General features: G+C 55.7%; 2 protein-coding genes across 3 annotated transcripts in view; both read right to left on the bottom strand.

Annotated features, from left to right (window-relative positions):
- Positions 1-1,340: 1,340 nt before the first annotated feature.
- STRIP1 (striatin interacting protein 1) lies at positions 1,341-17,390 on the bottom strand. The gene is made up of 21 exons (XM_059675531.1): positions 17,173-17,390; positions 14,554-14,623; positions 13,740-13,814; positions 13,184-13,318; positions 12,976-13,096; positions 12,721-12,789; positions 11,521-11,627; positions 11,289-11,416; positions 10,758-10,940; positions 10,225-10,442; positions 9,207-9,272; positions 9,019-9,082; positions 7,697-7,768; positions 7,179-7,253; positions 6,949-7,046; positions 5,617-5,743; positions 5,329-5,429; positions 4,516-4,582; positions 3,979-4,083; positions 3,226-3,430; positions 1,341-2,266 (listed from the first exon to the last, which is right to left on the bottom strand). The coding sequence occupies exons 1-21, from the start codon at positions 17,350-17,352 to the stop codon at positions 2,019-2,021; spliced, it is 2,514 nt and encodes an 837-aa protein (XP_059531514.1). The 5' UTR covers positions 17,353-17,390; the 3' UTR covers positions 1,341-2,018.
- Positions 17,391-20,249: 2,859 nt separating this feature from the next.
- The window catches only part of AHCYL1 (adenosylhomocysteinase like 1), a 32,425-nt gene continuing 27,931 nt past the window's right edge, over positions 20,250-24,743 (bottom strand). Inside the window, exons 13-17 of one of the 2 annotated variants that reach the window (XM_059675532.1) lie at positions 24,619-24,717; positions 24,160-24,228; positions 23,950-24,028; positions 22,722-22,842; positions 20,250-22,228 (exon numbers count right to left, since the gene is read on the bottom strand). In XM_059675532.1, coding sequence (XP_059531515.1) covers positions 22,222-22,228; positions 22,722-22,842; positions 23,950-24,028; positions 24,160-24,228; positions 24,619-24,717 — 375 coding nt within the window. In that variant the 3' untranslated portion in view covers positions 20,250-22,221. Of the gene's footprint in view, positions 22,229-22,717; positions 22,843-23,949; positions 24,029-24,159; positions 24,229-24,618; positions 24,718-24,743 lie in introns of those variants that run through there. The other variant, XM_059675533.1, reaches the window with a different exon arrangement.

Here is a 24,743-nt window from a genome sequence, read left to right on the forward strand (position 1 = left end):
TAGGAAGCTCCAGTGCCGATCGCTGGCTGCTGTGTGGAAACCGGGCTTTCGGGAAGCGGCAGTATCGGCCCTGCCTGCCTCTCTGGCGCCCCTAAGTGGTCAACTTTTTAAAATATATGTATATTTTTATTGATTTCAGAGAGGAAGGGAGAGGGAGAGAGAGATAGAAACACGAATGATGAGAATCATTGATCAGCTGCCTCCTGCACGCTCCCCACAGGGGATTGAGCCTGCAACCCGGGCCTGTGCCCTGACTGGGAATCGAACAGTGACTTCCTGGTCTACGCTCAAACACTGAGCCACGCCGGCCGGGCTAAGTGGTAACTCTTGATTGACAAGTTCCCATCCTCAAAGTGACATGGCCACGGGGTTATCAGTCCCTGAGTGGATTGAAGGAGCACTGGGCCCTGAGCCTGGTTAGCAATAATTAACCTTCTATGTATCTCGGCCATTTACAAAGGGGCCTTCACAGACCCTGTCCATCTCATGGCCCAGATGAGGTACAACACCACAGAGATCGGGTGGTCACTGGCTCCAAAAGATATTTCTGTACCAAGACTTGGGTCCAAATGGCCACCCTGCCTTGAGCACACTCCGGCTATGACAAGGCTCCTCTCCCAGGCCCTGGCCTCCTCACCCAGGCTCTGCAGCCGTCGCAGACCTGACAGTCTGTGTGCGTGTTTGCACAGATACATACAGGTATTTACAGGCCTTAGCAAACCAAGAAGGAAAACGGCGCCTCTGGTTAAGGAAACTTCAGAGGAGGGATTGGGAAAACCAACGGGGAGAACAAAGCCGCAGGCAGGCAGGCTGTGACCGGGATGGCTGGGGAGTAAGAAAGGGCAAATCCATCTTACCGAGACTGTAACCTCACAGTACACACTTCCTCTAGGTCCTGGAGGTTCCCCAGAACACGTTTCCTTTGTAAGTCAAGAGCCTGAGACGGAGCCTCCCACACCTGGTCTACGGGTGAGCCAGGCGAGCTTCCAGCAGTTCTGGAGAGGGTGCTCCTTTATCAGCAACAGGAGGGGGAGATCCCAGAAGCAGAGCCGCCGACAGAGTGAGGAGGAGGCAGACACACCCAGGTTCTGAGGCCAGCTCAGGACTGTGATCCTGAGAAGCCTGGAGCTCCTACCGCATGCCATCAAACCCAGGGGCGCAGGACGACGTGTCACCCCGCAACCCAGAGCTCTGGAGTGGGCAACTCCAGACGGAGGCGGGAGAACACTCTGGAGGAGTGCCCCACAGAGGGGAAGGGCAGGCAGCCTGGCAAGAATCCCATTTCTAGACCTGGAGGACATGTTCAGGGGCCACACTTTCTGCAGACGAGGCCATTGGGATTACTTTTACTTCCTTTTAATGTAAACAGAATACACAAACACATTAAAAACCCCAACGTGACACAAGAGCACACACACAGGTTTATATATAGATATTTACAGACCCTCGAAGACCCAGAGGGAGAGGGCACCTCTGGCTAAGGGTAACTTCTCTTCCCACCCCACCCTGTCCCAACCCCGTGCTGAGGGAGCCGCAGGAGCCTCTGCAACTGCTTCTGGAGGAAACTCAGCGGGGAGCTGGGATGACACCAGACACCCCCAAAGCAAAACCAGGACTCTGACTGTTTGGCCCCGGCCCCAATGCTAAGCGTCCTCCTTGGCAAGCTGGCTGCCAAGGATCTGCCTGTCTCCAGAAGAGTCAGCGTGAGCTCCGACATTCAGGCGCGATGGGTTTCCAGCCTATCCCAGCTTTTCCCAGCCTTGGGCTGAATGAGAAATGAGCTGCAGCCAACCATGTCCAAGAGAGGAGGGAGGAGAAATGGAGAGAGGGTGGCAAGCAGAGATGACGCTCCCAGGCAAGATGCTGGGACCAACCAGAGGCCAAACCCAGAGCTGTCTGGGGAGGGCACAGTGAGGTGGTGCTGCCACCTGGAGGGGGCTGGGTGCACTGCAGTGAACCAGGACAGGCCCTGGGCACCTCGACACATCACCTTTCCTGTTGGGTCCCCTCCAGGAGCCTCACTGCAGCAGCTCTTCCCAGGAAATGGGCTTGGAGAAAACCTCCCTTTCTAACCAGAGATCGTAGTTCATCTGGAAGTCCTCAGGGAGGTCCACCCGCTGGCCCAGGACGCTCTGCAGGCAGTTGTCCACAGGCAGGAAGTCGGGGTTGCTGTGGGCCCGGTCATAGCGCCGGGCGTTGAAGCGTTCAATGTTGGCACGGAGGGCACACTCTTCCGCTTGGAAGTCCCAAGGCCGGGCATCCAGGTCTGGGACAAAGCAGGAAGACATGGTCAGGAGCGAGGCCTTCCCGGCAGCTCCCCTGGCACTCACAAGTTAAGGGCCAGGCCCCTCCCCCACTTGACTCGATGTCAACTTCCAAGCCCCACCCTCAGCAACACTGACAGGACTTCTTTCCTGGATACAAGGGAAAGTCAGGCGACAGGAGAAAAGCCAGATCTACAGAGGAGGCCACACTGTGGCCGAGTGGACCCAGAGAGGAGGCACAGGTATGACCCACTGCTCTGAAAGCCACCTTGTCCCTGGCTCTCTGGATCAGAGGAGCGTGCAGGTCCCTCTTTAGCTCATTCTCTCGATTCCCTGCCCAGGCATGAAGTCACGGGGCGCTGGGCTAGGAACTGAAATGATGCGGCAGCGTGGCCAGGGGACACCTAGAAGAACCCACTCTGCCCAGGAGGCCGAGGAGGCTGCCCAGAGGAAAAGAAACACGTGGACACGGGAGAGTTGGGGGTGTTTGCGAGGGAGGCACCCTGCCAGAAGGCACAGAAGAGGCGCACAGGCTATGTGCACAGATTGAGTGCCCCGTGTGCCCAGAGACCCAGAGTGACAGGCTGGGCTGCAGAGAAGCTGGGCCCGGTTAGAGAAGGGGAGGGAGGGAGGGATGGAAGGAGGAGCGAAGAGTGTGGGCCTCATACGCCACGTGTGAGAGCTTGGCTCCAATTCCAAGGGCACTCGGAGGCCAGTGAAGCCCTTCCTCGGAGGTGCCCGCCGACCCGCACTCAAGCTGAGAGAACTTGGGGGCAGGGGGGAGAGAAAAGATGGGAGAGAGACTTATGACGATTTCTGGAAAAGGCAGAACTTCGAGGGAGGGACAGAGGAACGGGGATGATCAGACACCGAGTCTCAAGGGCAGCTTCTCCAGGTCCCTCCTCGCGCTCCGCAGGGCCTGCCCCCCGCCCCCCCCCCCCCCCCCTCCGGCGGGCCTCACCGTTGCCGTAGGCCCAGTCGTCGTTGAGCCGGTGCCGCACCTTCTGGTAGATGGCAGACATGGTCTTCATGTTGCTCTTGCGCCACTGCCGCCCCAGGTACTTGGTCTGCACCTTGAGCAGCTTCAGCACGTACAGCTGCATCATGGCCTGCTTCACCTTCAGGGCGCGCTTCAGGATGGGGGCCGACTTGAACACCACCAGCATCTGGGAGGGCACAGCGGGCACAAGTAACGCCCGCATCACCAGCCGCTGCTCACCCCGTCTGCGGTCATAGGCAGGGTGACCAACTGTCCCAGCTTTCCCCAGACTGAGGGGTTTGCTGGGACGCGGGACTTCACTGCTAAAATCACCAAGTCCCAGGCAAACCAGAACCGCTGACCACCCTAATTGTGAGTCGCTTTGGAATCGGAAGAAAGCTATGCATTCCTTCAGAAATACAGCTGTGTGCACGTCCCTACAGTTCCCGAGGCCTCCCGGCCCTCCCCACCCACAGGCATCCACAGGCGCGGGGTAAGGTGGACTCCCAGGCCCTGGATTGAGAGGAGGCCCTCCTGTGAGTGGAGTGGTTCCAGCCCCCAGTTCAACTTGTCAAGGAACCAGGAATCAGTCCTTAAAATACATGGGTGCGGCTGCAGCAAAGTGAGGAGGAAGGACACAGCCGCAGCAGCGAGCCCACCCCGGGCCCCCGCTCCTGCTCAGGGGAGGACGGGCGTGGCACTGTCACAGGGTCCACGCTGACCGCGCTGACTCACCATCGTTCTTGAGTGCTTCCACTTTGTCAGCTTGTTCAAGATCCGGAGGAGATTGATACAAGAAAAGAGGTTCCTCCAGCAAAACTGGTTATTGTCGCCTGCTTCCTGCAGGGAAAGCCCAGGAACCATGACCCTCAGGGCAGGGGCTCAGCAGCTCCCAGGGTGGCACATGCATGACCTCGGACCTGCAGGTCTCCCTGCCTGTGCCGGCACCCACTCCTCTCCTCAGCCCCCGGGAAACTCCATCCCTCAGAGCTGTGCCCACAGAGTCCCAGCGAGGGGGGGAGAAGCAACTCGGCCTGGTGAGCGCTGGGTCATCAGCCCCTGAAAACCATGCTCCCAACAAAGGAATCCCTAACCCCCAATCTTTCTACCCGACAAGGTCCCTCCCGGCCCTTGTATGCAATTAGTGCTTTAAAAGCCAGGCACTTGACAGGACCTCATCTGTGAAGACACCTCCATCCCAGGTGGGGGAGCCGGGCTCTGCACCATCCACCCTCACACCACAGGGACAGCCGGTAGAGCCTGGCCACTCACCAGACTCTCGGCAGTCAGCTCTGGCAGCTCGTGCACCACGCAATGAGGGTAATCCAGGACGGAAATGCTGTGAGGGCAAGGGCAGGCCGGCGCCCACCATGAGCAAAGGCTGGGTCTGGCTCTGCTCTCCTCCCTCACTCGTTGGGATGCAAGTGGGATCTACCTTGCCTGCACCACCCTGGTTTCCAGCTCTAAGATGAGGAAGAACCTGCTCCCAGAGAAACTGTAGGGTCCCCCTGGCCAGAGACCAGCCTGACACTGTAAGGGGTGGAGACCCTGCTTTCCCCGCAGCCATGCACCTGGGCTGGGGGAGACTTAAGTCAATGAGTGTATGCCAAGCCCCTCGGGAGACAGTGTCGGCTGATGACTTGTCCTGTGATGTACCACACTGATGAGCAGGCACTGCCAAGTACAGGTGGCACCAGGTGAGAGGGATAGGGGCTAGGAGTCAGCAGACAGGGAGTGACAGCGCATATGGCTGAGCTCCCTAGGGAGAGCAGGTAGCCTGGCTGACCTCCTCAAAATTAATTAATTAATTAATTAAATTTAAAAGGCACGGGACAGTGAGGGCTGTACTGGAGCCCAGGATGAGACCCCTCCCACCCAGGCACAGGCCGAGTCACGGGTCACTAGATGGCTAGACTCAGATTTGACATACCGGTGTTTTCCTCAGGCAGGGACCTGCGTCAGTCACCTCTGAGAAGCCTGGCAGAGTGCTGGCCGAGAGGTGCTGAGTGGGTTCAGTGGGAGCGGCTACCTGAGAGCCCTGCCATCTGGCCCCGTGCCCCCCTCCTGAGCCCTGGTCCCTGTCACCTGTTCTTGGCAGTGATGTAGGACATGATGTTTTGATTGAAGAACTTTAGAATCAAAGGGATGCAGTTGGCAAACACCAGGTGCTGGGCCATGTATTCAAACTGAAACCAACAGAAGACAATCAGCACGCCTGCGGGGCCGCCCGTCTCTCCTCTTTCCTCCCGGGATAGAAGGCCTCGGCCGGAAGACTGAGTCAGAACGTTTGAAGGCCAAGGCCTCCGTCTTCAGGGCTGGAGGGCAGCACTGCCAGGCCGTGGCCAGTGGACAGGAAGGAGGCCTGGCAGGTACCTGGTAGACGTGGTTCAACTTGAAGTGCTTGAGCAGCAGCAGCAGGACAGCGGAAATGGCCTTGACAATGACCTCTTTGTGGCGGTTCACATCCACGCCCAGCTTCATGCTCTGCAACACTGTGGTGCTGAAACACAACGGCCGGGTGAGCCCGCAGCTTGTTCAGCGCCCTCCTAGCTGCTCACAGGAGGCGGGATTCCTGAGCCTTCTCTGGGCAAAGGCTCCCACTCCACCCCCGACCCGTGGACATCTCAGGTCAGGCCCAGGGCTCCTCCCACTCAGCTCCCAAGCTCAGCATAATTCTCTTCCTGTGATTCTAAACACATCCTTAGCCTATTTCCCTGCCTCTCCTCCACAGTGAACTTCTCAAGATCCCCCTAAGCTTCTGCCACTACAGGGACCGTGTTCTCGCGCATGCTCTGTAGAATACCACCACATGGCACACTCCATGTCATGGGGAAAACTTAGGAAGCATTGAGTTAAATCAGTTTCTTTTTTCTTTGAATTTATTTTTCAGTTACACTCGATACAATATTATACTCATTCCAGGTGTATAACATAGTGATCAGACACTTAAATCAGTTTCTTGACTCCAGACTTCTCACTGTCAGTCTTTTAAGAGGAGGCACAGTATTTGACTCAGGAACCCCCTTTCCAAGGACCATTACAATGGCCCAGTGTTCTGACACCCCCTTTGGTATTAGCCAAGCCCTGCCTCCAGCCTCACCTGCCTTTCACCCCAGACTCAAGGAGCCCTGCCACCAGGGAGCTGGGCGGGAGGAGCGGGCAGGCAGGAGGCCAGGTCAAGGCCATGTCCCTCTCAAAGTAGAACACGATCTCGGTTTGTCCTCACATCAAACAGAGGCGGTCAGTGCCCCAGGGAGGAAGCGCCCTGAGGACTTCACTGTCACCTGAGGCGCTCACAAACGGCCCGCAGGCTGGGTACTGTGCTGCTGGCTGGCACGGTGTCCAGAAGCTGCATCTCCCCGTCCTGATGTCCCAGCCACACAGCTTTGGGGGGGTTGGGGAAATGTTGCCCCAGCCCAACTCACTCTGCAGAGGGATGAGGACTCTACCGGTCACTCGAGCATCCACTCAGGGCAGAGTCTACACTAGAATCCAGGCCAGCTGGGCTGACCTTCTCCCCAAGCAGCAAATCGAGATATTTAACCCAGTACTTATTTTTCTTCTGAGCTAGGAATACCCTCAACTTAACCTGCAGAGAAGTTGAGTCAAAAAAGGAAGCAACCTCCCAAACCTGGGGACTGAAAGGGAGACACGGCCCCGTTCTGTTGCCCCACCTGCCCCACGCACAGGGGCGACGGTACTCACGGCATCTCCTCAGGCAGGACGTCGGCCAGGATGTTGATCGAGTCGGTTTTGGCTTTGGAGGTGGGGGCTGCAGCCAGCAGGATCTTCAGCAGCGCGATCTGGGAGGATAGGAGCGCCCAGGTGCAGGCCTCAGCCCGGAGAGGTGGTCCCTCCACAGGGGCCCAGGGGCAGGGCACTCAGGAGGGACTGGAGGCACTGGCAGGCAGGCTGGAGCCTGAGGAGGGACTCACCATGTACTGGGGCAGGCTGGGGAGCAGGCCTTGGTAGAGTGTTTCTGCAGGGACTTGCTCCACTTCCTCTTCTCCCTTTGACCACAAGGGTAGAGATACAAGCCCAGCCCTGACAGTCTCCTGAGCCAACTGACTCGTTGGCTGGAGGAGGAGCTGTAAGCACTGATGTAAACAACCATGCAGACAGTGACAGCACACCTGACAACGTGCAGGCACTTTCCTTGTAGGGAGCCCATTAGTCCTCACTACACTCTGTGAGGAGGGTCTGATTATTATCCCATCTCACAGGTGAGGAAACTGAAGCACAAACAGATCCAGTCTCCTGCGAAGTTGTCACCCCGAGTGGTGGCGCTGGATTCAGAGGTGGTGACTGGCACCCAGTAAGCCACCCCGGCACCCGTAAGCCACCCCTGCGGAGGGAGCAGGAGGGCAGGACCAGGCAGCTTCGTGGCCTAGGCCCAGCACTGTGCCTGGAAAGAGCGGAGGGATCCTGTGGGCTGAGGAAGGCCCCAACTCACCCCTGAAAGAGGAGAGCGAAGGAACTCCTCCTCCATCTGCGCCTGGACCTCGGCGATCGACGTGTACTTGTGCTGGGGAGAAGGGAAGAGGCGCTGGGAACAGCTCCCACTCTCTGGCTGCACGCCCCACACCCTGGCAAAGACCCGGGCAACTTCTTCAAACCATCTTCTCCAAGAGGGAATCTCCACAAAGATCCCTAACTAACCTCCTGAACCCAAAATACTTTCCTAAGTGAGCAATTGCCTTTTTTAAAAAAAATATTTTTATTGATTTCAGAAGGAAAGAGAGAGGGGGAGAGAGATAGAAACACCAATGATGTGACAGAATCATTGATCAGTTGCCTTCTCAGCACCCTCTACTAGGACTGAGCCTGCAACTTGGGCATGTGCCCTGATTGGGAACTGAACCATGACCTCCTGATTCATAGGTCGATGCTCAACCACTGAGCCACATCAGCCAGACAGCACTTGCCTCTTAAAACCAGTGTAAAAAGCACACAAAAGATTAGAAAAAAGCAAATTAAGGGAGAGAAGGGGGCTTTCAGATAGCTATAGTGACAGAAAAATTAGTCCAAGCAGAATCAAGTACTCAAAAAGCATGGGGCCCACTCAGTACTAAATACTAAACATTTCAGAAATATGTTCCAAAAACATAGACATTTACACTCCAGATGGGTTGTTAGGGAGACACCTCTTTCCGACTCGGCGTTCCTTCCCCGTGGAGGACGTGGATGTGCAATACACCCCTGCCCCTCCCACACACCCCGCCTGGCTGACTGGGCAGAGGAACAGGACATGCTAAGCCCACCCCTTTCGCTTTTCTCTTGAACAAAAGCCTGTGCGCTCCTCTGCTCCTCGAGCAGGCCTGGTGGGCTCCAGCACGGCCTGGCTCTGGGTGGGGGAGTCTGCCTCATTCGGGAAGGCAGGGCTGGGACACCTATGGCTGCTGTGCCCTTCGCCTCAGTCTCTAACGTCTCTGCCAGCCTCAAAGCTGGTGTTTCTATCTCCACCTGCCTCCTCCTCTATCTCAATCGCCTTAGAACTTGAGCAAGGAAAGGGGGCTATTTAGTGGGCCCCTAAAACTCCAACAACTGTCAGGTAATATGATCTTGAATGAGCCACCAGTTAAGTCCCCAACCAAAACTCAGCTAGAACCAGTAGAATTTACGAAGAACTGCTGAGAGGAACTGCCACTGTCCACTCATGCCTCCAGCCCAGGCTCCTTCAGGCCGACAACAGTCTAAACGGCTTCTCCCAACGGGCCGATCTCACTTCACTCACTTGGGACCAAACTAGGCCAGAAGCTCACCCACACCACCGACCTGTTTCAGAGTCTTGATGCTTTCGTGGATTGGCCTGGGCAGCCCCACCACTGTGCTCGTGTCGCTGGAGGATAAAGAAGGCCCTGTGTTAAGCCCCGACATCAATCCGCCTGGGTCCCCAAACACCAAAGGCCAAGAGAGTGGATTTCTCGTTACTTTTCTTCAAAAGGAACTCAGATCGCACTCACCTGCCCAGAGTGTAACCTATGAATTTGCTGCGGCTGGACTCGAGGAACATCTCAATGTCTTTCTCTCTGCCCGAGAGAGAGAGAAGAGCTTTTACTAAATGTTATTTCAAGGTGTCATGGTTAATAAAATACAGAACATCCAGAAATTGTGGAGACAGAAGAAAAGGTCTCCCTCAACTATTTTTCTTTATGGAAAAAACCCCTGAAACCTTCAAGACTATTCTAATGTCCTTCATAATGTTGAATCAATGACCTGCAATTACATTATGTGTAACTTGTTTACGGTACTTGTAAAATTAAAGTGATACATTGAATTAAAAGCATATTTTATTCAGATATTAAGACCTTTGTCAACAGAACTCCTCATACACTTAAAATTTTTACGAGAGCTATAAGCTACTGATTTTTTTCATGAGTTATATTTTCCTGTCAAACAATCAGTGAGTGTATCTTGCATTTTCTGAAGACTTGTGTGTTTTCCCATCACAGATCACGGGAAACTGGGGCTTTACCTGGAGAAAATGACTTCTATATCCTCTCACATGTCCACCTACTTCTTAAGCTGGAGGCATTTCAAACAGACACCATTTCTATACATCAAGGTGCCTTCCCGCCCACTGATTCATGCACATACATCTCCATATCTGAATTCCGGCTCTAAAGGAGCTCTTCCTTAATCCGTAACTTTTCTGTTAGCCATATACAACCCTAGGGGGGTGGCGATGGGGTCACTTAAATGTCCTCGTTCTCATTTTCCCACCCCCTTCACTAGTTATCATGTCTACCCAAGAGCGAGCTCCCATTACCACTCCAGAGCACACAAGGGCCTCTTTGTGCAAGGCCAGCCAGGCCGGCCCCCGAGACCCGGGTCAGCACAGGGGACTTTAAGAGCCTCATCCCAGAGCCAAGCCCAGCCTGTCCCAGCAGAGGACCTCCCATGACCCAGGCCAGGTGCCACGCCGGTGGGTGTGAGGGCCCTGGTTTCAGGCCAAGAGCTTTCCGAAGGTCTGAGACTCACCTGACCTTGGGCGCCCATGGGAGCCCCTTTGGGCAGGTAAGCCTGTCAGTCTGGGGGTGCTGTAGTGGGGGAGGCATCACCTCGTCCCGCTCGAGGGGGAACGTCTCCCCCTCCAGGCTGTTGTCGTCATCGTTCTCTTCTTCCTCTTCTCGAGAGTCGTCGGCCTTGTAGGGGTCCCGCTCGTTGAAGGCGTCCAGGTTGTCCTGCTTTATCAGCGCCTGGAGTCGGGGGAGGGCAGAGGAGAGCCAACTGAGGAGCCAGAAACGGCCGAGGAAGCCACAGGGGCTGCGACACAGAAAGGGCACTGAGAAACCAGACAGGAAGTCAAGGCTGGGACCAGATGACAAATCATTCCTTGCCCCAGTCCTTCCTGAGACCCACTGTAAGCTGGGACCCTGCACTGGGGACAGTGCCCCTGCCTGGAGGCCTTCACCTGACCAGCCGTTCAGAGGCCGTTCCCAGCCGAGCTTGTCCAGGGACCAGGCCACTGTGTGCGGAGAACACTGGGAGCTGCAGGGACCTGTCGCCCTCACCTTGTGCTCCCGCCGGCCCCGCTTCTGCTGCTGCTCGATCAGGTCGGAGGCCGACGCGGGCGGCGAGGCGGCCCTCATGTTGCGGATCACTGTGATGCTGTCCTCAGGCAGCGGGGGCAGGCCCAGCACGGTGCGCTTCTCCGCCTTCATGCTCTGCAGCTCCTCGAAGCCGCCCAGCGTGCACTGCGTCAGGTGGGAGCAGGCCGCGGTCAACACACCCACAGGCTGTGCCAGGCGCGAGGGCGCCCATGCCATCTTTACAGGGACCCTTTCGACCTCTGAACAAGGGACCATACCCACCCCAGGAGAGTTCAGTGAGGCTGGGGAAGGGAGAGGAGAAATGGGCTGACCGAGCCTAGTGCACACACGCTCAGCTCTCTGCCATGCTCTTCATGTAAAAAGGCAGACTGGAGCGCCTCACCTGCAAGCTCCACAGGGCTGGCCCATTCGGAAAGGGAGGGTGACCCAGGGGCAGCAGTGGTCCAAGCCCCTTCCGGCCCTGCCCCCTGGCTTCCCCTCCAGGAGGCTCACCAGCACTGTCTTCCAAAGCAGCAAGAGAACCTTCTTCATGGGGAAGTGAGGGGCGTGGCCACTGCAAAATTTGGTCACCATCCCAAACAGCATGATGGCGAACGGCTCGTTGTTGTACAGCGGGGAACCTGGAGGCGGCCACGGCGTCAGGAGCACACGCAGGGACAGGCCCTCCCAAGCCCCCCAGCCTCAGCGCCAGGAGGGGCCTCGGGACAGGACCCCGGGGTCCTACCCAGCTCGGCCCTGAAGGTCTGGCGCATGGTCCTCCACTCGGCCTTGTCGCCCTCACACTCCTGGTGGACGGTCTCCACAATCAGGTACATGATGTTGAGCAGGACCCTGGGGGCGGGAGGGGCGATAACAGGGCGGAATGGGGGGAGGGTCAAGGGAGCGCCCTGGCTTCCTCACGCCCACGGACACGAGAAAAGCCTGGGCACCGAGGCTGGCAGATGGGAGGGCTGTAACCGCCAGGAAACTGAGCGTCCCACAGAGCATGCGGGCTTCTTTCCGTCTCACGTTGCTAAGGGGGCACCCGATCTGTTCTGTATTTCAATGTCTAGCAAAGTGCTCGCTCAAAGCAGGTGCTTGGCAAATGGCTGCTGAGTGGGTTAATGTGAACAATGGCCACAGAATTTACTGCCCTGAGCTTCCTGGAATGAAAAAGACCCAGCGGTGGGAGAGAACAGGGTGGAGGTGAGAACAGGATGCGTTTACCACGGAGGGTGCGAATCAGGAGCGCGCAGGGTGATGCCCGGGACCCTAACTACAGCGAGGACACCACCAACCCCCAGTCTGGAAACTTCCAAAGGCACAGAGACAGGTTCTCCTCCTCACAGAGGGGGAGGTGCTCTTGCTCTTGAGCAGCTGCGATTACTTCCTGTGCAGCCATGAGCGCCTTGAACTGTCAGGACTAACCCTACGCAGGTGGGGCAGCTGGGTGCGAGAAGGTGGGAACGTGAGGAGTGGCATCCAGCGTTCCATCCAATAGAAAGGCCCATGGCATTCTCAGCACTGCGGTCCTATCACATGACTTCCTCTGGGAGACTCAACCCAGAGCCCCGCCAGAGAGAGCCCCCAGCAGGGCTGACTGATCCCACCCCAAGCCCATCACATCCCAGGTGAGTGTGTGAGACGGATGCGTACAGGCCCATCACACCCCAGGTGAGTGTGTGAGACGGATGCGTACAGGGCCCATCACATCCCAGGTGAGTGTGTGAGACGGATGCGTACAGGCCCATCACACCCCAGGTGAGTGTGTGAGAAGGACGCGTACAGGGCCCATCACACCCCAGGTGAGTGTGTGAGAAGGACGCGTACAGGGCCCATCACACCCCAGGTGAGTGTGTGAGAAGGACGCGTACAGGGCCCACACCGAGAAAACCCAAGGACGCCCCAAGCCCTGCTCTGGCACTGCTCAGGCTACCGGCCTCACCTGAGGTCCGTGCTGTCAGCCAGGGAGATGGCCGGCTTCCTCACTGCGCTGCTGCAGGCGGCGCTGTTGCTGTAGGAGAGATGGAGTCAGTGCTGCCCCAGAGGGAAGAGAGGGTCCCCTTGACAAGGGCTGCCCCACCGGGGATAAAACACTGTGACATGTGCTTAGACTCAGGCCCTGGACCAGACCCTCAAGACTAGTTCCATAAGCCTCCCCGTCCCCCGCCCCCTCCTGCTCGGGCCCCTCGGGACTCACTCTATCTCCATGTTCAGCAGCTCCACCAGCGCATGGAACGTGCCCACCTCCAGGAGCAGGAAGACGTTGTAGCGCATCCAGGCCTGCACCTCCGCCTCCGAGCTGCACTCCCCGAAGGTGCCTGCAGACAGGGCACAGCTCAGAGCCCCGCCCGCATCCGACCGGCCAGGTCACTGAAGGGGCCGGCGCCCGGGGGTCCACTGGGTACCTTGGGCAACGTAGAGAATGGCCCGGGCCACCCTGAGTCTCTTCTCCCTGGCAGTGACTTCCAGGCCATCCAGGAGCCTCATGGCGTGGGTCCGGTGCTGGTTGGTGTCCAGCTCGGTCCACTTCTTATCGGTCACTGCAGGGTAAGAGGCCAGTTCCACCTGAGGCCAGACAGCCTCACCACGGCCCGGCACCAGCTAAGCCACCAGATGCAAGCCTGCCTCGGGACAGAGCTCAGAGAGCCAGTCACTCTCCCCATAGGGCTAAGGTCCCCCCGCTGCCCTGGGAACCTGACTTTCCAGACTGAAACGATGCTACTTTTGCTGCAATTTTCATCACATCAAGTTTCTTTTTTTCCTGAGACTCACAATCTGAAAAGCCACCATCAGAGGACTTGCAAGCCCACCCTGAGTGGCACATCTGGCCTGGCAGAGTCAGGGCTCAGCCGACTTTGCAGGCCGTCCGGGATGACTGAGGTCATGGAGATGACTAGGGGGAACCCTGCAGCTCTCATGACACGGGTGAAAGGAACCCCGATGTGGAGGGAACCATCTCACCATGGAGGCGGAAGTCCTCCTCGAAGCATTTTCGGTTCATCAGGAATTCTGGCCCCTCCGTGTAGCTGTAAAGCTCTGGCAAGAACAAAGTCTCGTCAGCTCTGTGTCCACATCCCACACCGGGGCTCACACGCCGCAGAGAAGGCCAAGCGTCTGCTTCCCGGCCCAACTCCGTCCCGAGTGGCCGTCACTCCTGGACCATGTTCTGTAACGACTAGGGTCTTAGTGTTCTGGTGAACAGGACGGAGAGAAAGCTGACTGTCCCTGCAGCCGACCCAGAATGCCAGCGCAGCCTAGATGCAGGGTGGCCCCACCTGGTGCACACGGACCCCAGCAGGCCATGCCAGTGGCCGACTGCCATCACAAACGTGTCTCTCAGTGGCTGTTACCTTTTGAAGAGTACTGTGCCCCAAAGCCTGTGGAGCAGCTCAGGGCAACCTCACGTTACACAGGAGCAGCGGGGGCAGCGACAGATGTGCGCAGCCGCAAGCACCCACTGCTTGCATTCCTCACCACTCACTGCCCCCGGAGAGACCCGTCGGACCGCGTATGGCCCAGGAGCACCTCTGTCCACACTGGGACTGGGCCACAGCCAGCTGAGCCGACCACCCAGAGATGCTTCATTAAAGTAAAGGACAGGCCAAAGCTATGAGACACACAGGCTGGACCCGGTAATTAACCTGTTTTATAGACATCATTACTAACTGCGACTAACTAGGGGGGGAAGTGGACTCCAAAATGGCATTCACTCTTAATTTTATTAAAGACCAATAAGGTAAAAACACCCCCAAAGAACACAGAGGCCTATCTTTACCTGAGAGCTCGGCCGCCCACTTGTCCGTGTCAGCATACTCAAACTCCAGGTCCGGAGACTCGGAATAGCCCTGTTGATAACAGGAGAGATGATACACAAGGTCGCTGCTTCCCAAAGGGAGAAACACGCGCGCTTCCAGAGACACTGCTGTGCTAAGGACACCACTGCCGCCCCTCTCCCGATGTTTTACCAGATCCGTCTCCCGGGCTCCAGCACCTGCACGTCTCCTTCGGAGCACCTGTAACTCACAGTGCTACAGGGGCAGGGGCGAATGCTGCCTCCTGGGGACTGCAAGCTCCCTGAGAGGCGGAACATTGTCCATTTTGCTCACCATGGATTCCACAATGCCCAGCACTACTTGCCATGAATGTGTGAGTGAATAGTCTACTCAGATAACTACTTGCTGGATGAATGAACACAAAGCTCCTATGCATTCCATGCAGGGAATGACCATTCACTCCATCTGGTGCCGATTCCGGCAGCCTCACTTCTCTCTGGCCAGTGCGCTATCACCAGCCAGGGCAGCACGGATATCGACCCCCTCAGCCTCCCTGCCCTTCTCTCAAATTTCAGTGAGAACCAACAGGAAGGCAGCAGCTGGACAGAATGGCTTCCCTCCCCCCCGGAGAGAGTGTGACAAAGAGTCATTTCACTGCTGGGGACAGGTGATCGCTGAGAACAGCCGTCTGGGAAGAGGCGGTGGAGACACAGGTGACAAGGGCCGCCCACCCACGAAACGCGGTAACGTGCCCACAAACACTGGGTGACATGAACTCCCCTTCCTAGTCAGAGGCAACAGGGCACACGTTCACAAGGTACTGAACTTCAGCGCTTCATTTATCCAATGGGAGGTGACCCTAATCTACCTGGAAGGTTTTTGTTAATCCTCACTCGAGGAGATTTTTCCAGTCATTTTTAGAGAGAGTAGAAGGGAGGGGGAGAGACGCAGAGAGAGAAACACTGATTTGAGAGACATTAATTGGTTGCCAGAATCAAACCTGGGACGCTTCTTTTCATTAAAAAAATATATATATTTTTAATTTATTTCAGAGAGGAAAGGAGAGGGAGAGATGGTAACATCAATGATGAGAGAGAATCATTGAGCCCGCAACCAGGACAGGTGCCCTGACTGGGAATCAAACTTGACCCCTCCGTCCACAGGCCGAACGCTCTATGCGCTGCGCCAAACCGGCCAGGGCTGCCCGGAGGCTTTCGGGCGCTAATGAAAGTTGGGCAGCACAGGGCGGGTCCCAGCAGTGCCGCCCGGGTCCACCAGGCCCTGCCTGGGCTCCCAGCCCCGAGAACCAGAGAACCAGCCGAGACAGCGTGCGCATCTCTAAGAACACAGGTCTCCCGGCTCAGATGTGCTCACGGACTGCCCGGCCTTGAGTTGCGCCCAAATGGAAATGAAAGGGGAGGACGGAAAATGTAAATGCGTCGGAGGGTACTGATTTGAGCATGAGGCTGCTGAAGGAAAACGGAAAGCTCTCTGCAAACTGCAAGTCCTCTCAGGATGAAGGCGGGTCACCCCACCGCTCCCACGCCCCCCACCAGCCGCTGCAAGGGCTCCTCAGAGGCGGTGTCTGTGCTTTTCCAGTAACTCCCTGGGCGCAGGGGTGTCCGCTTGGACCTGCCAGGCTGGGACCTGCTTTACTAGCACCAGAGGCTGCACGAGCCAGCAGAACCAGGGCCGGCCTTCGCAGGTCTCGGGTGGTGCCCTCGGTCCCCACAGCCCGGTGCCCACGCCGGACAGCGAGGCGCCCTCCCGTCCCTCCGCGCCCGCGGGGCGCCCGCGCAGAAGGGCTCTGGGAACGCGCCGGGAAGGAGCCCCGCGCGCGGCGACGGGAGCGCCTCGTTCATGAATCCTCCGGGGCGGCGGTGGGAGGAACTCCACTCGGGCGAGGCGACGAGGCGGCTCCAGGCTACGGCGCCGGCGGCAGGGGAGGCGCGGACCCCCGGCCGGAGAGCAGGGAACGCCGAGCCCTCACCCCGGTTTACTAATGGGCATTTCTCATCTTGGACCGTTCAGCTCGGGCGCACCAGGGCCCCCCGACCTCCAGGCGCCGTCGCAGCGGGGCCGACCCTGCCCCTGCCCGGCTCGGCTCGGATGGAAGGTCCCCCTCCCGCTCTCGCCACCTCCGGGGCGCCGTGGTGCTACCGGTGGTCACGGGCCCCGTCCGGCTCCGCGGCCCCGTCCCCGCCGCACTCGCCGGCCACAGCGCCGCGCGCCCGCGGGACCAGCGCAGAGAGGGCCGGGGTCGGGGTCAGCCGCCCGGCCTCCCGGGGCGCACACGGGCCCCCGACTCTGGCCCCCGAGCCGGGGCGGGGGGCGGCCCCCCAGAGGCTGGGGCTCCGAGGGCGCGGCCACTGCTCCGGCGCGGGAGGAGCGAACGAGCAGCCACAGGCTCCCGGCGGCTCTCCCGGGCGAGGAGCTTGGGGCGCGGACCCGGCTTCACGCCCCCGACCCGGGGCGCCGCCTCCCGTGCTGCCCCCGTCGCTGTGAAATGACAACTCCGCTGCCAGGTCCCGCCCGGCCCCCCGCGAACCCAGCGTGGACCCGAGAGCGGCGCGGGCCCGCGCCCCCCGCCACCGGCTAGCCTCGCCCCCCGAGCTCCTGACCTCCGAGTCTTTGCGCTGGTTGCGGTTGAACTCTCGGGCTTTGCCCCCCGGCAGGAGGCCCGCGCCGGCCCGCGGGGCCCCGGGCGGCGGCTGCGCCGTGGCGGGCGGCGGCGGCGGCGGCGGCTGAGGCTGCTTGTTGTTCATGATCAGCGGGCCGGGGCTGCCGGCTGCGGGCTCCATCTTGGCTGTTCCACACCCCCAGCTCAATTCCCGCACAGGAGCCGCGGTGCCACTCTCGCGAGATTTCTCCCAGGAACGCTCCCCGGCCGCCATATTAGGTGTGGCGCCAAGGGCCGCCGCCATCTTGGCTGCCCAACACCTCGCGAGATTTCCTCTGCCTGACGCCTCACCTTTTTCGGTCCTTCTGGTTTCCACTTATTTCAGTCCCCGCTTCGGTGTCCTTTATCCCTCAGTTCCTTCGGTCATTTCAGTTGTCCCCCAACTTCCTTTAACATGGCTTTCGTTGCATTTGTCACTTTTACAGTCCTGTTCAGCGCTTAGGGGGACATAGTGAACAAAAGGAACACGGTCCCAGCCTCCAGGGAATTTACTTCACAAGGGGTCGATATGTTAAATGAATCAATAAAACAGAGCTCTGACAAGCACTCATTCATCATCTATTTGACAATAAATGTCTCCTTTAATGTCCCCTCTATACTTGGTTAATTGCACCACATACTGCCTGTGGGAGACAAGGAGCACAGATAGACGTGAGAGAAATGGGCGCAGGGAAGAAACAAAAGCAGCCGCGACGAGGGAGGGGAAGCCCAGGGTGTGATCTTGAATGAGAGAGAGAGAGAGAGAGAGAGAGAGAGAGAGAGAGAGAGAGAGAGAGAGAGAGAGAGAGAGAGGCCTGAGGTTAGGGACACGAACGACTGAGCCGGGAAGTCTTGCAGGAGGGAAGGCCAGGGGATGGTGGGGCCTTGCAGGGCATGGAAAGGCGTTTGAAATTCATTCTAAGTGAAATGGGGAGCCGGTGGAGGTGTTACGGGGCGGTGTTGTGGTCTGATGTCTTTAGGAGAAGAGACTGAAGAGCTGCAAGAGCGGATGAGGTTGTGGACAGGTGAGGCGGTTACAGAGGGAAATGGTGGTGGTTTGCATGGGGTGGAGCACTGGGTTGCCATATTTCTATAATGTGTAGGTAGGTGCGACAGGACGCTCAGAGGCTGGAGAGAGGAAGAAAGAATGAGTCCTAGATTTTTGGCTTGAGAAACTGGGTGTGTGGTTGTATTGCTTATAAAAATAGGGAAATCTGGGAGGAAGAAAATTTCTGTTTGGACATGTCCAGTTTGAGATGCTCACTGGACCTCTCAGCGGTGACGTGCAGTAACTGCGTTACTGCGCTGTGAAGTCCTTCAAGGCACGCTGTCCATCTGTCTCTCCAGAACCTCATCTTGCTTGGCTCTCCACACCCCCAGCTCAATTCCTGGAGTCTCTGTGATGCAACTTTTTGTATGATTTCTGCCTGGGTCCCTCCTAGTAGGTTCTTTCATGTAAAACGCATTTCATCCCAGCTGGGCTGGACCAAGTTCATTGGAAAAACTAAGGAATTTGCAGGGAAAGGACCAATGCTGAGGCTTCGCAGATAAAGTCAGCAAATCCCACACAACCCACACACAACTGACACCTAGTTATAATAACTGTAGTTTAGTCAAGTTCTAAGACTGACCTACCACCGCCTCAGTTACCTGGCAGGGAGTTCAAACCTTAAAGACCCTATGCTGTTTTGGCTATATTTAGAACAGAGAAGATTTTGGTTCAGTAAGTTCACTTCTAGTAATAGATCCTGAACTGTATCCTTAAAAATGCCAGCCAAATCCAGAGCACAGAGGCCCAACTGCGCATCAGTGAGTCTTAGGGCCCACGAGTGGGTGAAGTGTAAGTGGGCTCTGGCTTTGGGAAGAGAGTGTGGTGCACTAGGAGGTAGCAGGCTCTCTGGGTTGTCAGGGCTACGCAGGAAGCATGAAGAAAGTCATGGCATCGGCAGTTTGGGTCTTCCTGTCCACACCGTTTCTTCTGCTAAAAGAATTTTGCTGAGAAATGACACCCTGAAAGTACCCTTGGGGAGCCGTAAGGGTCACAGGAGAAGGGCCCTGAGAGCCAGAAAGACGTTGGGGTCAAATCCTAGCTCTATCAACTGCACGTTTACTCTGCAGAGATATTTAACTTCCTCATGGCCCTGAGTTTCAGGTCCAGCACAGGACCCAGGAATATATTTTAAACCAACTTCATATGTAACTTCAATACTAGCACCTGGTTTGGGGCTGTTTCCTAGAATCGATAGAGGCCAGTGTGAAGCATGGATCTTGGAGTCTGACTATCTGGGTTAATTCCAGCTCTACCAAGTGAAGAGTTGCGTACCTTTGAGCAAATTACTCCACCGTACTGTCTCAATCTTCCCATCTATAAAATGGGGATAACAGTAGCACCTACCTCATGGGATTGTGAGGATCAAGCATGCTAATTGTGTAAGACATACAGAATGGAGCCACACACCACACATGAATGTAACTCTAATTATTTGAGAGCTACAAGCCTTTATCCACAACTCCAAAATTAAAAAAATTCTAAAAATCAAAAAACATTTCCTACTGTTTGGCAAAAATTAATTTGGCAGCAAAACCTCATCTGAACTGATGGGTGGCTATTAGTTATTTACCCCTTACTCTGTACACTTAATACACTTAACTGAATAAATATTCACACACTTGATATGGAATGGTCCTCCACATTCCCTTAGTAGGTATTATCTAATATATTGTATATTTCCTAAAAGTCAGAAATACTCTCAATTTCAAAACACAGGGGTTCAGAAAGGGGTTGTGGACGTATATTTCATTATCATTGGCCAGAGACCGTGTGTGACACACCAGACGTGAGAAAATGTGCCACCTGGTGGTTGAAGTGGAGAGCCATGGTTAAAGCTCAGCCGGTGAGAGGTAAGCAAGGTCAGAGGATCACCAAGTCAGTGCCCTCTGGCCCAGGATCCAGAATAGAGGACTGGTCCCAGCCTAGAAAACAGGTCCTAATGAAGCTTTGCTGTTCGACCAAGAATGACACAGACTTCCAAGATGGTCTTATCGTTTTAACTGACTTTAATGATTATTGCTCATCTGCAAGGATTAATATTGCATTCATTAAAAATCACTCAGTACAAAATAAACTTGTTCCTCCCAAGTTGCTCTCCACATGCTCCCTCTGGGCCGGACATTTCCCCACAGTGTCCTTGTTACATGGCTTGACAAAGACGGAGCCCTTACCTATTATTCCTATGGACACAGTAATAGATCTGGGAGCAGGGGCGGCCCAGAGGGCAGTAGGACCTGGGCCCCTTCCTTCCAGCAGAGCTGGACACCCCTGTTGGCCAGGTTACTTCCCCTAAAGGATGTGGTGTTCTGATTGGCTGGTTACATGCCCTGGGAAAGGGCTGGAACCGTTAACATCTACAGAGAAGCAAGCATGGTCACACTGGCAACGAGTGGGAAGAAACAGGAGAGGAAAAGGAAAAAGTTTGGCAAGACCATTGTCCCCTGGTATGATAGTCCCGTTTTAATGTCTGTCTCTCTGATCAATGGCGCAAGAGACGGCAATTCCTAGCACCTCGCACTAATCCTGGCCCAGTTTGGAAGGGTCACAGGCTACAGCGAGTTGAGGATTCAGGGTCCTGGGGCGTAGATACTTGAAGCGCGCGACCTAAAGCTCACATGACCATGCAGAGACGCTGGAGCAGATGCACGGCACAGGGATGCAGCTCTGCGGCTGCGAGAGCCTCGTTGGGGAGTTCAGAGCGCGAGCCAGCGCGGCTGATCACTTTCTCTCCGCATAAGCTGCCCATTTAAGATCTTAATTCAGAAAGTTTTTGTGACATTTGTCAATCACAAGTGGTACCACTTCTGCAAAACTAATGTTATATGGGGCTTAAAGTCCCAGAAAGTTATCCGGGGCTGGCCTTCCCTCACCGTGGCCCAATGTGGATATATCCTTCCTCCCCCCACTCTACCTCCCTTTAAATATGTTAGGTTGCAGAAGCATAGCTGACCAGAAATGTGCTCTTGAGGGATAAATCCTAAAGATAGAGCTCAGTGCTTTATACTGAGTAACGGTTCAAGAAATTCGCCTTCAGCACAAGCTGTATAGGGCAGAGCTGCGAGAATTGGCTGTTATGGCCCCAGACCGCCGAAGCTATAAATTGTGGGCTAGAAACAGGGATTTAACAGAGTTTGAGACCCACATTGCTCTTGACTCAACTCTGCCCTCTTAACGCCAAAGCTTTAAAAGAAACACTGATACCAACTAGCCACCCAAGCAGTTTCTCAGCGTTAACACTAAACATGTGTCTTACTTTTTTGGTACAACAGAAATAAATGCTGGGGGACAGAATTCAACTTAATAGAGTGCAGTCTGGTTAAAAATGTGAAAAATGAGAAAGTCCGGTGGGCGTGGAGGAAGGGCTGTACTAATCCACGTGGGCCTATTGGATCTCAACAAGCAACACTCACTGTGCACGTATCTGAACCAGACACACCACCTTCACACAGGAGACAGGGCTGGGACATCCGGGGGGAACTGACATGCACCACCTACGACTGGCCTACCTGGCTGGTAGGCCCCATCCCTGCTCCTCTGAAGACGTCAAAGAGCACTGATCCAGCAGCTAAGAAGTGGGCTCTTAAGGCAATTTAGACATTGCAGATTGTTCCACCCAGAAGGCACCTTACATTTCCTGTGAGTAAGGTACCCAGTGAAGACTGAAGTCCCCAGAAATGGTAAAGAAAGACCCCCTTTCTGGGCGGGGAGAATAAAATCCTCCTTTTCTGACTAGGGTGAGGACCCCTGAACCTCAGTTTCACCTAAAGAGCCATGAAGCAAGTTCCTGTGTCGTCTGCAGAACTTGGATGATGAGATGAAAAAACAAATATGAAACTATAGAAAGAAAGAAAGAAAAAAAACACCAAGAGGAAAGGAATAAAAAGAAAATAAAAGTTATTTTAAAAAATTTCTTGTCGAGTTGTATGGTTCACGTGGACTGGTCCTTGGCAACATGGTCCATTAGTATCTGTAAAGAGAGATGGATGACTTAGCACTGTGTCTTCCACGTGGGAGTCCCGGAGAATCAGGACCAGACACACTGCCCGGGTCCCTCCCGGCCAGGCTGGGTCCCTGCAGTCACTTCCCTGTGCTTCCACCCGTTGCTGACAATGCCATCTCTGGTCTCATCTCCTGCTCCATGATGACAGGAGTCAGTGGTTTTCAACACTGACTGCACATTACAATAATCTGGGAGCTTTTACAAAACAAGCCTGGCCCCATCCCAGACCAACTGTATCAGAATCCCTAGGGGTGAGGCCCAAGCTCCAAAATTTTAGGAAACCTTTACTCTTTACATTTGCTAAGAGAGAGAGCATTTCTCTGCCTACCCCGTTAATGCGGGCAGAGTTCCTGAACTCGTCCAAATCAGGTAGGACGTTAGCTTTAGTTAAGGAAGCTGGCAGTTGTCTTGGTTTAATATCGGGGAAAAGAGCTTTTTCACTTGCTTTCCCCCAAGTTACCTGTAATAATTGGGTTTGAATGGCCCATTTTTGTTGAGTCCCAGATATTTTGCTTGGTCATCCGTCAGCTCTGTCAGGTGGGCATCAAATGATGGCAGGTGCAAGCTGGCAACATACTCATCTAGGAAGAACGAGGGGGCGGGAGCAGGCTCCGTTTCAGACATGCCTCTTGGGGTATGCCCTCCCGACTTCCATCTGAAGCTTCTTGATAACGGACAAGGGACAGAATACCTTCGGGAGACTCTACAACTTGAAAATGTGCTTACAACCCTCGGCTGCCTTCCTAGGCAGGGAACACCTCCCAGTCTAGGCAGAGTGCGTCTGGAAGGCCACCCCCGGGATTGGCGACAGGGGAAGACCTGGGCCTCCCCGTCCTTCTCTGGCACAGCTTTGGCCTCACCTCGGGGCACGAACCACTGTAGCAACTCCCCTAACCGGACTAGAGTCACTCGGTGAGTCACAGTGGGCACCGGGGCCCCAAGGGCCTTGTGTCACCAACATTTAGGGTCAGATCCACCAAGGCCTCTAATCTTCGGGCCGGGCGTTTCTAAGGCCGCTGGCACAAACATTAGTTTTCCATGATAAACTTCCTGGGCTATACCATATATGAATATGATTTAAAAAACAACAACAATCTCAGGTAAGCTATTGGAGGTGATGAGAACCGGAAGTTTTTTAGCTTTAAGAGGACTGACCAACTGGGCTGATCAGTTATAGGTGGGGGGATGGGCACCACAATCCAGGAAGGTAAAGGACTGGAGAGATGTACAGTGTCACACGAACACAGCACAGCTGTCCCCTGGATGACAGGAGGCTGTCTGCAGAGCTACACAGAGCAGGACAGCAAAGCCCACCTTTGTTCCCTGCTTCTCACTGTGGTCCAAGCTGCACTCAGCGGCAGACGGGAAGTTTACTGGACTTCCTAGACTGCGCAGAGGAAGAGCACCTGCCCACACCCTTTGTGCTGAGCACTTCTACTCAGTAGCCAGAATTCTCACTATATTCTGCCATGTATGCAGTATTATTCTCACTTTACTGATCAAAAAACAAACAAACTGAGGCTCATGGAGATTAGAACTTGTCCTGAGGCCCAAAGCCTCAGTGTGAGAACAGGGACTAGAACCTGCTCTGGCCCCCATGCCTTCCACGGTGCTCATTTGACCAAACCACGTCACAGGCCGGGACTAACAAGCCGGGACCAACAGGGGTTTCTACGGGTTTCACTCACCCATTTTCTTGGGCAGCAAGTACACGTCTTGCTTGTAGCGTCCCTCGGGTGCATTGTAGAGCTCTATCAGTGCCAAAGCCTAAGTGGGAGGACAGGGTCAAAAACACAAACCCTGCGCAGACGGCGACACAGCAGGGCCCTCTCCCGGGACCGCTGCTCTGGGCCCGTCCACTCGTCGCAGTGCAGGACAAGCGGCATGATGTCACGTACCTGTGTGGTAGCCGTGATGGACAGCACAAAGGTGGGGACTGTGGAGCAGCTCAGGTTGAGCAGGCGGCCCTGGGGAGGGAAAAGGGAGCCCTGGGTGAGCGTGCTGTCCCATCGCAAGTGCCAAAATCAGCCAGTCATGCACATGCAGGAGGGCCCTTTCCGCCCTGGACTCAGCTGGTGGAGGAAGAGTTCCCCTTCCAGGCCAGGTGTGTCTTGCTTTCTGCAAGTCCCGAGTCTGACAAGCCGAAGACTCAGTTGCGGCCAGGAAGCAGTGTGTTACTTAGTCAAAAGTAGATAGTTCTGTGAGTGATTCTACTTTGGGGACCAGGCCATTTGAGAAATACATCGCTATGCAAAGACAGAGGCTCGGGAAACAGGCCCACTGTTTACGCCCTCCCCAACCCCCCCAGGATCTAGCTCCAGGCGAGCACGGCTCTGGCGCAGCCCCGCCAGGCATACCTCTGCCAGCAGGACGACGCGCTTGCCGTCGGGCCAGATGACATGGTCCACCTGAGAACGGACCCGCTCCCATGTCAGCTCCGGGGTGCGCAGGCTGGTCTGAAAGGCAGACAGCACAGGTGGCT

The sequence above is a fragment of the Myotis daubentonii genome, chromosome 18 (genome assembly GCF_963259705.1).
Source record: "Myotis daubentonii chromosome 18, mMyoDau2.1, whole genome shotgun sequence".
In the NCBI taxonomy this organism is placed as follows: domain Eukaryota; kingdom Metazoa; phylum Chordata; class Mammalia; order Chiroptera; family Vespertilionidae; genus Myotis; species Myotis daubentonii.